Source organism: Gossypium hirsutum, chromosome D01 (genome assembly GCF_007990345.1).
Source record: "Gossypium hirsutum isolate 1008001.06 chromosome D01, Gossypium_hirsutum_v2.1, whole genome shotgun sequence".
NCBI classification, from domain to species: Eukaryota; Viridiplantae; Streptophyta; class Magnoliopsida; order Malvales; family Malvaceae; genus Gossypium; species Gossypium hirsutum.
In genome coordinates this window covers 5,895,586-5,910,408 of record NC_053437.1, presented here as the reverse complement: position 1 = coordinate 5,910,408, position 14,823 = coordinate 5,895,586, and the positions used below count along the sequence as shown (strand labels likewise).

The following is a 14,823-nucleotide window of genomic DNA, read 5'->3' as shown; positions in this document are numbered from 1 at the left end:
ACCCATACCAATCGAATTAAGACTATAGTAAATAAAATTTTCGTTGATCAAAGTAAAGGTTGCAGGGTGATGGGAGAATATAATTAATGCAACCTTTTATCATCTTATGATCCTATATATTCTCTAAGATTATAGATTCTATGGAGTGTAATTTTTGGTAAGGTCCAAAATTGGAAAATTTCTTATTAATCAACTAAATTCTAACTAGGGTTAATTTAATTCAAGGTAAAAAAAAGAAAAGAACAGGTCAGAAATTTTAAAACTTAGTGGTAATTAGACTAATGTAGTCTATAATGATTGCTTGGATGATGGAAGCATAATTATAAATATATAGAAAATTTTTTTTAAAAAAAGCATAGTTAATGCTAATTGTACGATTAAAGGAAGAAAATATTGTGATAGCTAGAAAAAGAAGAACTAAAGCACTTTCATAGGCCCCATTGCTTGTCCCTTCAATTAGCTCCATTGATGTGATCTTCATTTCCCTATCTTCCCTGCAAATTTTCTTTCCTTTTCTTTTCTTTTTTTCCTTCTTCTTTGTGTAGACAGATACAATGATGTCAATTAACAAAGGGAAAGAAATAGCTGAAGGTTCTTCGGGACCGGCTGCTGTTGCTGTTGGTGCTGTTGTTGGTGGTGTTGGTGGTGTTGGTGGGGGTGATCAGCGGAATCCACCGCCGTTGAGCAGGTACGAGTCGCAGAAGAGACGGGATTGGAACACGTTTGGTCAGTACTTAAGGAACCAAAGGCCACCGGTTGCACTTTCTCAGTGTAACGCTAATCATGTCCTTGAATTCCTTCGTTATCTCGATCAGTTCGGTAAGACTAAGGTGCACTTACAAGGTTGCGTGTTCTTCGGGCAACCGGAGCCGCCGGGGCCATGTACATGTCCTCTTAGACAAGCTTGGGGTAGTCTCGACGCTCTCATCGGTCGACTCCGAGCTGCTTACGAAGAGAATGGCGGTTTGCCGGAGACCAACCCTTTCGCGAGCGGAGCTATTCGGATTTACCTTCGTGAAGTGAGGGACTCACAAGCGAAAGCTCGGGGAATCCCTTATAAGAAGAAGAAGAAGAAGCGGAATCCATTGAAGGCTACTGAAGTTAGCTCAACAAGCTTCCCCATTCAGCAACCTTGATTTCTTCTTGGTATTAAATAGTGGTAATTAAATTAATTTACTCATTTTCCCTTTCATCATAAGTCATATTAGCTTAGTTACAGTACAAGATCTGTTCTACTGTTATCCATAAACATCCAAATACAAGAAAAATGATTGAAGTTTACTGTAATTAATACATTAAATAAGCTTTAATTATCACTTTATAGGAAGAAAAATATTGAAAAAGCCTGTATAAAACTTTGGCATTCAGTCCAAACATTTTAAAGTTCTTTTTCCATTGATAATATAAAGCTATAAACCCTAGTGCTTCAAAACCCTAATTTGTATAGTAGCTTTGTTTTAAGAAAGACAAAATATAATAAATATGAATAACAGACATTGTTTGCTTTCAACATACAGAAATTTCGCCTTAAAAAATCTCACTTACATGCAAAAATCTGTATAGTTTTAATGGTATTGTAAATTTAATATAATTTCCCATTTTCAAGCTTTTAGGATTCTGCACTAACTTGTGCTCTCCATTAATGGCCATAACACTTTAAATATAATATATGTATATATATTAATGTCCTTTTTATAATCTTAACAAAATTTCATGATTGAAGATCTAAGGACAATAGGATAAACCCAAAATGCTTGCTCATTGTCTTTGTTCTTTTGCTGGGGATAAATAAGCTATCACTAAGATATCCTACACTGGATATATAATAAGATTAAAATCTATTAGATTTATAATAATTATATTAATAATAGCACCATTTTTTTTATCTTATAATTTAACTTGCCATTATATGAATGTCTTTTTCTTTGATGATAATTCTATATGCAATCGACCAGAATCAGATTTTCTTTTGTCTGTATCATAAAAGTGCTAATTGTTTCTCTATTTTATAACCCATAAATGCTCTGCAGCTAATATTAGTGTCAAGCAATATGACAAAAAAAAAAGAAAGGAAAAAAAAACCCTCTGCAAAAGCATCATAATTATGCTTATCTATGATCATGAAATTGCCTCAAATCATTAACAAAATTTCACTATCATATCCTTTCAAATTAGCTCAAAAACCCCCCAATGTTTTGAATAATTTCATTTTGTTTTTCAGGTCCTAAAATAAAAATTCCAAGAGTATTGAATCAGTTTGCTACTGCTACAAATCATCATGGCCAAAGCTCCTTCATCAAGATATTGGTAGATAGCTAGTTTATCAGCACTGTGTTTATTGTTTTTAAATGAGAATCAAAGCAGGAAATGGGGGCAATATATATATAAATATATATATAAACTGGAGTTGAAGAGGGTAAGTTGCTTTTTATTTTTATTTTTGTTCTTATTTTTATATTTTATATTTTCTTTTCTATTTCAAGTCAAGTTAATTAGTATTTTGTTAAATGCAGTCAAGTTTGTCACATGAAACTATTCTCCAGGTATATGTATATTTTGATGATGCAAATGACTACAATAATTTTGTACTTCAACTGTTCCAAATTTTCTTTTTATGATTTTGTATATAAGGGGATCTTCTTCAACATCTAGGACTAGGAGGATGGTACATTGCACATTAAATTATTACATGAAAAGTGCTTAGCTCTCTAGGACCTATATATATATATATACAATTATCTTTAGTCTAGATTATCACTGGAAGGTACAAATAATAATATACCAAATATGTATGAATATAAAATTATAGCATGAGCAATTAGGCATGTTAATTCCATGAGTTGTGTTTTAAATATTAGGATTTGAAGGGTCATGGGAGTCAAAATAATATAAGATTATTGGAGACCCTTTTTTTAAAATATTTTCTTTTCCTATTTCATAGTTTCCATTCCCCCACTTAAATATCTTGTCCCACATCTTCATAATGTTCTTTGATTTATACAGTGCATCATTGGATCCCTCTTCAGGGTTAATAAAAAATTACATAAGCTAGTAATTACTGTGTTTAATGTTCCATCCTTCACTCAATGATCAAATTTCTCTTAATTCCCACCATTTTGAACTTTAAAGTGCAAAACCCATCCATTTCAAGCTCCTTAACTAGCTTTAGTTCATCTGCAATGGCCATTTTTTTTTCTGATGTTTTCAAGAAAACAACACTTCATGTGGTTTTTGTAATGCTTATACCTCTCTTTATGAGGTGGGAGTCCTCCCATCTGGAAATTTCCATGTCTATATATATATATATTAAATTTTTGGATTGAATATATAGATATAGATAGAGTATTATAATTATTATATATATATATTAAATTATTAGATTGAATATATAGATAGATAGAGAGAGCAATATTGTTTTTTTATGGAAGAGTATTAAATTATTTTTCTATCAATGGATAGAGTATTAAATAGGACATATATTTCCTTTTTCTTTTGTCCAGCATATTTCCATATGGATTTTAAAATTTATCATGACTCGAATCAATTTACGTAATATGAATTGAGTTGTGATAATATAAGTTAAAATTATTTTCTTTCTTTTAGATATTTATAGGTCTTTCAAAATTTCGTAACTTTTAAATATATCTCCAAAGATTTAAATTCACGTCATCAAGTAGATAAATTGATATACATTCAATAGAGTACACTCATTTACCTATTGTGAGGTGGGTTCAAATCTTTTTTAGAGACACACTAAGCAACAATTTTGAGAGACCTCATAGATTGATCATAACACTTACTATATATATATATAAGCACCTCCTATTAATTATTTTCCTATCTAGAGGAATAAATTAAACTCTGCATACCATTTTCTATGTTTTTGCACTCATGATGAGTATGATCTTTACCTCTCATTTTTGTTCTTTTAAGTATAAGATGATCAACCTTTATGAACATGTTACCATTCCTTTCAATTTTTCATTGTATTCATAACATATAGCATCATAAATGAGTTGAGAACTAATCATATATGATAATTTGGGGTGAAAACATTCTAAATTAATCAACCATAAAACTTGTAGGTCTATGAACATTAGTGTCAAACTCTAGAAAGTGTAAGAAAATAAAAAATGAACCTCTTTATGTACAAACTAAAATTTGAATTGATATGGTGAATACAAGTATGGAAATACTTTAATGATTAAGAGTATTGATTGTTTATTTGTCCTACATACCTAATTAAGAAATAGTTCCAAAATTTATAAATACCTAGTTTAGAATTAATTATTGCAAACACCATGGCCCCCATTTTAGAAAGATAAGTAAATGGTAATCATTATAAAATGCTAAGAAAAAAAGAAATAACATCATGGTACATGTATCATATCTGATCAACTTCAGTCAATCATATAAAAAAACTATACATGTACTAGGAATTAAATTTCAAGGAAATTTGATATACTAAAGGTGGGACATTGAGAATATAATGTACAATTATCAAAGTTGGAAAATATATGCAAAGTAAAGATTCTTGAAGTGATAGCAAAAAAGGAAAAAAAATCAAGTCAATAAAAAGTTCTGCTGACAATTATTGACAAAGTTTAGAGACAGAAACTGCAATAACCTAATGCAACTTGAAAAAAAGCAATTTCCTTAGAACCAGGAGAGACTGATATGCCTTGAGGGGCCATGGAAAGAAATTGGTGAACATATATAGCTACATTATAGAGTTGTCTCATTACTTATCATCATAAGACTATGGTATAATTTCTCTTTCATTCTTTTAGAAAGGAGGGTGTGGGAATAGGAAAAAGGGTTGTAGATTCTAAGATTTGAATCTCAAACATGTTTGATATCGTCTCTTAAATGTGATTACATGAATCTGCGGAGTTAAAACTTTGAATTTTCTTTCCCATACAGTTCAAGTAAACCAGTTAAGTTGCTTTCTATCAATCTGATGTGTACCTAACCATTATTCTAGGCTAGTTCAATGGTATTTCACAGCCACAAACATTGGATGTCTCTCAGATTGTACTAGGAAGATGAAGTTATCTTGATTTGTAGACTGCAGTTTGGACTTTCAGATAGATATTTCTTTGCAGTCATTATAGCAGCATCTTTTTAGCCAATGCCTATGCATTAAGGATGTTACATTTGCTTCAATTCTCAGCACTAGCAAAAAGTGGGGGGCATCCCTAACACTAATGACACCTTATTCTATACAAATTTCTTCATGAATTTGCTGAAGAAACATGATATGTGTGTGTGTGTGTGTGTGTGTATGTGTATTAGATGCAAAATCCATAGAACATTGACAGCACACTTGCAACTTGGCTTGCATTTTTTGCTCCAAAATGTTCTGTCAAACAGGCCAGCGATTAGACAAGTATCATAAAAATAGGGAATGGGGGGTAGGGGGAGGAAAAGGGATTGGGTATTGGCTTTCATGTTATTTTCAAAAAATCAAATGCTCCATTAGGGTGAAAGTACTTGAAAATGGAATATAGTCATAGCACTAAACCATGGATCAAATCAATGGTACAATGAGAACTATGATATTATCAGAAGGAGCAAATACAAGCGTGAAAAATGCTGCATAAAATATCATACCTTCAATAAATCTAACTCTTTTATCTGTTTGTTCTTTTGTTCAGTGCTAGAATTAAGAAGTGTACATTCATTTGCTTAATCTATTCCCTTGCCTCAAATTTCTCTTTAAATATTGTATGCATTTTTCTTGTATGCATATATGTTCCCATGTTGCAGAAATTGCAACACTTAGGAGGGAAAGAAGAAAGGATGGAGAGTAGTTAATCTAACTATTTTATTAACAAAGTCTTCATCTTCACTCCTTTCTATCTTTCTTTCTAAGCAAAGTTCGAAAGTAAATGCAAATACTTATATAGACATATAGAATCATTGTAGGCTATGGGAAGTGTAATTAATGTTTACAACTAGTTATGGGTGAACTTCATAAATGTTACTGATCTGCTTCAAAGAAAGAAATCTGTATTGATACTTAAATAGAATTGTTAAAATTCTTACGAACTGAGTATTATTTCAATTGATACCATTATTGTTGCAATAATCGGAAGGATTTGGATTTCAACACACTTTAAGTACTTATTATCTTTCGTTTTAAGGGTTGGGAGTATAAATAGTAATAGGATTCGTATTAAAAAAAATATTGCTAAAATTCTTGTCTAATTAGTTCATTCAAGGCTATTTAAAGTGTCTTACAAGATATGAGAAATCAATGTTCTAAAATTTAATTTAGTTTTGACAGCATTATTTGTAAATAGTTGGATTCAAACTTAAAAATCACATAATAATGCTCTTGAATGATTATTGTCAAGAAATTTGTCTTTTATCTTTATATCGTTTCAGATTCTCTTTCTGACAGACGAGATAAGAAAGATATGATTTGACTAATAAAGATATTATTTTATTTTTTATTTTAAAGAGCTACTTTTAAAATATATCATCTATTTATAAGATTCTTTTATGATAAAATAATCATTAATAGATTTACTAAAGATATTATCCAATCACTAGAAAATCTGTCTCGCTTAAAGCGTGTCCCCATAATATATTTTAAATACGGAAAGCATATACAAACAAGATCTTCAATAGTATCTGAAAGATGAAAAGATATATTTCAACCTCAAACCTTTCTTCTTCTCCAAGAAAGTTAAAAAAATGCCCTAAAACTCATTTCATAGTATTCTAAAACAAATAGGTAAAAGAATGCAATTCCCTCCCACTCCATTTCTTTTTCAAAGACCCTACCTTTGTCCTAGTCATATGGCAGGTTTTTTGAAGGGCTCTTAAAGTTGCACTGTTGCAGCAGGTTTCAAACCAATAATTTAATCAGACTTTCTATAATGCTGTTGATGGACAAGGGATTAAGATGGCTTGACTCCATGAAAATGAAAGATAATAATGGTAGTGTGGGTATATATATACATATATCAAGGAAGCAAAATACAAGTTTCTATTAATTATTCAATTTTATGTTCCAACAAAGCAGCCATATTTTTGGGGGAAAGGAATGACAATTACGAGGATCGAATTCTGATTCTTGGGATGCCAACAAAGAATTATTTAGTAGTTTAACTTCCCATAGTGCAAATACCAACCAAAAACGGGTTCTTTAAGCTCAAATCACCTGAAGAAAATTAAGGTGTTTATTTTAGGATAAACCAACACTTTCCTTGCTGCTTAAACTAATAAGAAATGGCTCAAGAATTTGCATTTATCTCAATTACTTCTCAAAACACATATATTGAAGCTAGGGAGCTGAATCTCTACAATCAACAATCATAGTTGCAGATAGATACAAAAAGTGAGTGGCATTTCTGCTCAGGGGATGGGTTTGTTACATTAGGGAATACTCGCCTGCTGCAGGTTCAATAGAGCAGGTTTTGATGTCAAAAGTGGAGATCATTTCTGGATTCAAAGTCTTGAATCAGCTTCTAGAGGAACCAGGAAACATCGCAAAGCCATTTTGTTAATCAACCAATATTCTACTTTTTCAGCCAAGAGTCAGAAATTAGAGTTCAAATTGAGCAACTATTATGAGAAGACATCAATCTATATTAATAGTCAAGAAAATAACTCCAAAGAACTGGCCTGTTGCATCCAATTATATCACAAGAAAAACATGGATCTTTCTTCATTTAGGAACAATTATCATTCAGGCAGTTCTCATAAGACGTTGAACTATTTCATCTCTCAAAACCAGGAAGGAATTGCCCCTTGCACTAAGGAATGACATTGTTCAGGCAGATATTTGAAAGAATACATGATCAAAACGCATTAAATCTCACGTCCCATTCTGTGCTGAGTTGCTTACCTACTCATATTGATTGTTATTCTCCTATAAGTTAGGTGCACTTTAGTTCCACTGACTTCAAGATTTTGGCTCCTGAAATGGGATAGGCTATATGCCAATTTAGGCTCTTTCAAAGCCTGCTCACATAAAGATCAAACCTTTTAAAGTAGTTAAAGAACGACCAAATCTTTTTGGACATACTCAAACAACCATTCTACACATAATGACCAATAAAATATATATTACAATACTATTATGTTCAATAACCATGAAACTACGTAAAGCATATATAGTTTATCTTTTCACACCATATAACTAAAGAAATACAAAATAATTACAACAAACCTTAGGCCCAATTCTTATTTGCAACTCTGACAAAGTTTGATGCCTATATAAGCAGGAAGGCTTAATCTTTACTTGACCACTTTGAAAATTTGATCTTTATGAGAGCAGAGCCTCAAAGGTTTAGGTGGCCCAAATTGAGCATTTATCCAATGGGAACGAGCTTGTAATATGCACTAATTCATTGTGCGCAGAATCTCAACAAGAAACAACTAAATCAACCATGATATTTTCACATTTCAGAACACTTCGATGCAGTCCATATTCTAGCATATTCTTGCAGTCCGCTCCCTTTGTGCTGCAGAAAAGGAGATTTTTTAGAAGCCTCAAGCCTTGCTGTACATAGAAAGACTGCTCTTTCTCAAGTAACCTTGTTATGGATTCATTGAAAAAAAAAAGTTCTTGCCATGGACTCCATACCCCCAATCATCATAGTAACTTCACTTCTCTCTTTCAGCCATTTGCTATTAATCAAGCATGCAAAAGGCAGTAAAACTTACGGAATTCTGAATGACCTTTACTTCAGGTTAACTTCACTGTTTAAAACTAGTAGCTTAGTAGAAATTTATGAGCAAACCTGCAGAAAGAGAGCTTTCACACTCCCAGATAGAAAATTCGAAGTAGGGAAGACAAAACCATTGCTACCTACATTCCTTTTGCAGGAAGGGCCTCAGCTCAAATATTCTCTTGGAGGTGTGTCAATTTTGGAGCAAAATCTGCATGAAAAATCACTTACTAGGAAGAAATAAAATAGTTTTCTGCATCTACAGTCAGCTGCTAGTAAAATATTAATCTATTCATATGAAGAGTAACCCGACCAGAAAATGACATGAAACAGTGGTAACTACATTACAAATACAATAAAAACTTCAAAATGGTAATACATTATTGAGGACAACTAGCATATTAAAGCAAGACACAAACAAAAAACATTAGAGAAACCATGATATGAAGATCCACAAGAACTGATAAGCTCGCATATAAAGTGGAAACTTAACCCAGTTGGATTGCATCTTAGCTGCAATAATAAGTAGACAATATGAAGAAAAGAACTTAAAGCAAAATTTAGTATCCTATTGACTTAACATTGCTTATCTATTTTAAATTAAAAATAATTTTAAAAAAACCTCTGGAACAGTGCCTTGAATTTTAGAATCTTGAAGAAATAAGGGGAAAAATAAACTTGATGCTATATTTATCAGATTTCAATAAAATTGTTTCTTCCATTGTTATGGTGATATCTCCACTTAATGCATGTCCATGCATAATGTGATGCATTCCTCTCAAGGGGCCAGACCAGTCAATGCTAATAATTAATTGATCATCTCTAACAAAATCTGAGTTTCACTAGAAACCATCTATAAAAGTAAATTCAAAGAAGCCAGCAGGCTCAAACAAACACAAACACAAAGACATTAACATATACATATGCCATCTTAAAAGTTACAAAAAGAATATCACTCAAACATCTATAGAAAGATATATCTCACTAATAGGCCCATGAATACATAGACGCATACATATTTTCCAAGCTAAAATATATAGAGCTATCGCAAGATTATTTTGTTTACTGAGTTGGTTAAAGCAGTCAACCATATTAGAGAAATGTCCTGTATGGCAGTTTCACAAGTCTTATTTTCAGCTAATCAAAAGAACTCAATCTATCAAATAGCTGGGGTCAGGTAGCATTATGCTGATAAGATCAAAGAATCAATTCATTACGGATATGAATACTTGGTTATGGTCAAAATGTCCTTTTAGGGCATGTTTTTACTAGTCACTACAAAGCTTTTGAACCTCCCTGCAGTTCATATCCTCTACCAACCAGGTAAAAGGGCAAAAAGCTTGAACAAAGCACTAGAACATGCATAGGGTTCAAATGTACAACAAAAAATCAGGATATTTATTCATTCCTAACATTTAATAACTAGCACAATAAATATACCTATCTGACTAAACCACAAGCATGTACAAGAGCCAAACGCCAATCAACCCCTTTTGCAAAATGCAAGTTGATTTGACATCATGAGGTTGTGATTCAAGGATAAGATGTGAATTTAAACCAAAGGGCCAATTTATAGAAAAAACCTCAGGATCTAGACTAACCATAATGGTCTCAAACTAACAATTTAGATTCCTCCATGGCATGATTTTGAGATGAACTCTCGTATTTTAAGCTTTTTGTGACTTCAAAGAAATGTGCAACAGCTTCTTCAGGAGTCCCAACGAGAACGCCATGACCCAAATTAAGAATGTGCCCACATGGTCCTGCACACTTAAGAACCCTGAAAAATAGAATGCTAGTTTAAACAACTGGACCAATTAGAAGCATATTTAAGTTATATTTAACAAAGAAACAGAAAATCAGGATTTAAATGTGACTGACTTTCTTACATTGTCATTTGAATGCCTTTGAATATACCATCATACATATTCATAAGTATTCCTTAAGTCAATAGTTGGTCAGGCACACAGGATTAGAAATTGAGTCCTCAAGTTAGGTACAAAACTTTAGCAAGAATAAATCCAAGTAATTTAAATTGAAAATGGCATTCTTTACGACCCATTTCCCCCCTTTTTTTATTTGGTGGCTGGTGGGGACTACCGGGGGAGACAATTTGAACTACCACTTCTAGGAATAAGGGCGCCCTCCTAGTGACCTGCTCCAACATGATAAATCTACCGAACCATCTTATATTAGTCAAGTGGCCTTTGTGTGTGTGTGCCCATAATATTAGCAACAAAAGAAACAAGAATCTACCTTAAAATATAGATAAAAGTTGGCAATATAATAAGGGAATTCAAACACAAAGTTCAATGGATGTGAAAAACCTTTGGATTTCCTCCGTTACAGCTGGAAGTGGAGAAAACAAGTAAGCAGGGTCAACAATGCCCTGGACACAGATATCATTACCCAACCGCTTCCTTCCATCAGCCATATCAACTGTCCAGTCAAGTCCAATCACATCAACCCCAGTGCCTTTCATGCGCTCAAGGAGGCCACCATTTCCATTAATGTAGAGAACAAGAGGTATCTTAGGGCACTTATTCTGTACCATGCTCACAATCTGCAATTTTAGATATCCAACAAATGAGTACAATATAGACATTAAAAGGTATAGAAATATGTTATCTAAGGCAAATTTTCTCAACCCACTCAATAGGAGTCGATTGCTGGTTGGTAATAGAAGAGAGTCTGAGCTAATGTCTCTGTCTCCTCCTTTTTCTATATAATTTATAAAATGCAGAGTTCTTCGTTAAAATAAATTAATTTTCAAAATTCTTAAACCTTGTATGGCTTTGCTAGCTGCTTTTTGCTAGAACCAAAAAGCAAAATAAATTTTTAGGTTCACAGGAAACAATCTTTTGAAGAAAAAAAAAAATTAACTTTCATGGATGAGAAAATTCATTCTTGCACTTCTATATCAAATGATATACTTGATTGGCTTTACATTTTAGTCGTTCACTCATTTTAGGGAAATATGATTTTGTTTCTTATACAAATTTTTCAGGAAGTAAAAAGTTAGTAGAGAGACAGCAATCCAAACAGAGCCTGAAGTAACATAAATAGTTCAATAATAGCCACATTGGCAAATTAACAACAGAACTAACAGTCAAGGCAAAATATAAGACAACTGTTCTACTCATTTCGTGCACCGTTTCATTAGCTTTATGACAAAAATAATTAGCTCTGCAATTTCTAAGCAACAAGGTGAGAATGATTCAGTAAGGCAATATAATGATGCTTTATCCAACCAAGTTCCAAAGTACCTCTGTTATGTAAGGCTTTGACCACTGCTCCCACATATCAGGTGGTAGTTGCCCACCCCATGAATCAAATATTTGTATGCAATGTGCTCCAGACTCCACTTGGTAAATAATGTATTCAGATATTGCTTTTGTTAAATGAGAAAGAAGGGCCCTCAATAAATTTGGTGCTGTGTGGCACATACTCTTTACGGTTGTGTAAGTGCGGGTTGTACCTCCTTCTACTATATATGTTGCAATTGTCCATGGTGCTCCAACAAAACCCAGCACCGCAGCGTGATCTCCAACCTACGTAAAAAAGAACTTATAAAAAATAAAAAAGGAAAGAAAAAGAAATTTGGCAATTATAAAATTTGTATATTACTAAGACATTGTCTATACAATGCATGCTATTAAAACAGACAAATCACCTCCTGGCGCAAAATCTTAAGGGAATCCCCAACAAAATGTAGTTTCTCCAGGTCAATAGGGTGCAATGCCTTCAAGCAATCCTCAGAGCAAATCGGGGACTGAATGACAGGACCCCTTACTTCTTCAATGTCAAACAGGACACCAAATGCAGGCAGTGGAGTAAGTATATCGGAGAAAATTATCACTCCATCAGGGCGGAAAGCTTCCCAAGGCTGCAAAGAAATTTCCACAATGAGATCAGTTGTCTCGGATCTCTCTCTGAAGGATGGATGTTTCTCTGCAAGCTTTCTGTAAACAGACATATACCTTCCTGCCTGGCGCATCATCCATGCAGGAGGCCGACTTACAGGCTCTCCTCTTGCAGCTTTAACCAATAATGTATATAAAAGAAAAGATGAATGGAGATAAAAAGCATAGGTTGATTGCATCTCTAAAGTCCAAAGACAAGAATGTTCTTGCCGTTCCTGGCGTACAACATAATTGCAAAAATGAATTTTTCACTAGCAAGGAGAAATACTAGTCAAATTTGTACAGGTTACAGAAAGGGATCTCAAATTCATCATCTTGATTAGTTAATACCACGGAAGTTCATGGATTTTATAACTAACACCATTCAGCATATTATCATGATATCATCTATTTAAAAATAAATAAATAAAAGATTGTAAATTTTCATCATTATACAATTGGATACTAAAGCTTGTAGCGAATTTTTACATCCTAAAACCAAGGCATATAAATCCCAATCCATGCTTCAATTATTACACGACTCAAAAACATAACTTTAAACGAATGTAATCAATTTCAACCACGGCCTGGCCTTATCTTCCAACCAAGTTTGCATTTTCAGAACAAACAGTCTTCATGATCCACGTAGAGCGTTTTAATTGACCCCATTTCACTCATAAGGTGCCAATCCTAGCTTCTGACCAAATTCTCCTAAAATTACAACCTTTTTATCACTGAACACCCAAAATTACCCAAAAAAAATCTAATAAATAACCAACCAGAAGCCACTTTAAATCAACCCAAAACAAAAGAAATCCAGAAAACTAAACTAAAAAGAAAACCAAAGAGATGAAATGAACTTTACCAGTAGTAGTAGAAGAGCAAGCTATAGAAAACTTCTTAATTTTCGTTCTTTTAGGAGATGAAACAAAAGCTCCAAGGAAATTATTATTTTCATTAGAGTGGAAACCCAACTGAACTGTCAAGCTTGAGGATTGAACTCCCAAGGAACCGCAAGCACTGCATGAAAAGTAGAAGAAGAAGTAGAACAAAATTAGAAAAAATAAATTCTAAAAGGAAGTTGAAATCCAAATATCCTATTTTCTAACTGAAATGGGATTTTGACCTTCTTAGTGTAAAGAAGCTCATTTTTCTTTTTTTTCCTTTTTGTTTATGAGGAGAATTTGCGACACACAACTTTGGAGTTTGGCGGAAGTTCTGCAATCTGTTTTCTGATCGTTGAAAAGAAATCGATAGTTTGACTTTGTTATTAGTAAGCTAAATTGATGCTTGTGATCTTGCCACCTCAGGATATTGGATAAATCAGATCCCTACAATCTGTTTTGAAGTAAATATGTGTTTTCAGGTTTTGGATCCGCGAGTCACACTATCAATTTCTAAATGCCAGTTTGCTAGGTCCGGGCCTAATAGGCTTAAAATTTTATTTAATTCTAATTTGAATAAAAATGTTAAAATTAAGGTTAAATCTGTTAAAGAATTTATATATTTAACTAATACTAAAATATATGTAATTTAATAAGCAAATACTTCTAAAATAATAATAAAATTAATAAATACCTTTAAAATAATAACAAAATTAACAATAAAATTTATATAATATCCAAACAATAACAACATAATAGTAAAATGGTAACAAAATAAAGAGAAAACAATAAGAAAATAGCATTAAAAAGCAAAAAATAGTAGATTTTTTTGCCCTTTAGTAAATTCGGGTTGGATTAAGCCCAGGCAACAAAAAATACCTTCCTCGAGGCTGACCTGTTTTTTGTCTAAACCTATTTTTCAAGCATATATTTTTACCCAAATCTTCTCACATTTCGGACAGAAATTCAAGCAGGACCGGGTGACCCAACCTATGAACAGGTCTAATTTATATAAATTCGTAAGATAATCAATGTTTTTTTAAAAGATTAGGTCTAATTATACTTTCAATCCTTATACTCTTCCAACTTTTGAAAATTACTTTCTTTTAAATTTTAAGATTTTTTTTTCTTATGCAAAACTACTTGTATAATTTCTTAACCCTTAAGTATAAAGATAAACACGTTTCAACATACTCGGACTCATGTCTTCCTATATTAATTTAATTAAATCTAAATTTGTGACCATTTTAATAATCAAAGACCTAATTTAAAAATTAAAATCTAGCTAATAACACATGAAAAGTGAAGGCATAATCAGTACTTTTTAATAAAACTTAAAAAGAAAAATCAAAA

The 14,823-nt window shown here is 32.5% G+C and overlaps 2 protein-coding genes across 17 annotated transcripts; one reads left to right on the top strand and one right to left on the bottom strand.

Annotated features, from left to right (window-relative positions):
* The first annotated feature begins 355 nt into the window (after nucleotides 1-355).
* LOC107917034 (protein LIGHT-DEPENDENT SHORT HYPOCOTYLS 10) lies at nucleotides 356-2,588 on the top strand. Of its 2 annotated transcripts, none has more exons than XM_041086876.1 (2): nucleotides 356-1,159; nucleotides 2,222-2,588. In XM_041086876.1, the coding sequence occupies exon 1, from the start codon at nucleotides 555-557 to the stop codon at nucleotides 1,134-1,136; it is 582 nt and encodes a 193-aa protein (XP_040942810.1). In that variant the 5' UTR covers nucleotides 356-554; the 3' UTR covers nucleotides 1,137-1,159; nucleotides 2,222-2,588. The 2 variants fall into 2 exon arrangements, with proteins under 2 accessions (XP_040942810.1, XP_040942811.1); XM_041086877.1 differs by having other exon boundaries at nucleotides 412-1,146.
* Nucleotides 2,589-7,257: 4,669 nt separating this feature from the next.
* LOC107918050 (uroporphyrinogen decarboxylase 1, chloroplastic) lies at nucleotides 7,258-13,873 on the bottom strand. 15 transcript variants are annotated; one of them, XR_005909211.1, is made up of 9 exons: nucleotides 13,713-13,873; nucleotides 13,452-13,606; nucleotides 12,358-12,822; nucleotides 11,951-12,235; nucleotides 11,012-11,247; nucleotides 10,286-10,464; nucleotides 8,757-8,895; nucleotides 8,183-8,477; nucleotides 7,258-7,974 (listed from the first exon to the last, which is right to left on the bottom strand). XR_005909211.1 is itself a non-coding variant. In XM_041086875.1 (8 exons), the coding sequence occupies exons 3-7, from the start codon at nucleotides 12,686-12,688 to the stop codon at nucleotides 10,296-10,298; spliced, it is 927 nt and encodes a 308-aa protein (XP_040942809.1). In that variant the 5' UTR covers nucleotides 12,689-12,822; nucleotides 13,452-13,606; nucleotides 13,713-13,872; the 3' UTR covers nucleotides 7,618-8,895; nucleotides 10,286-10,295. The 15 variants fall into 15 exon arrangements, 5 of the variants coding, with proteins under 5 accessions (XP_040942809.1, XP_016703039.2, XP_040942808.1 ...); XR_005909215.1 differs by having other exon boundaries at nucleotides 7,618-8,477; nucleotides 12,358-12,570; nucleotides 12,665-12,822; nucleotides 13,713-13,872; XR_005909212.1 differs by having other exon boundaries at nucleotides 7,618-7,766; nucleotides 7,859-7,974; nucleotides 8,183-10,464.
* Nucleotides 13,874-14,823: the final 950 nt, after the last annotated feature.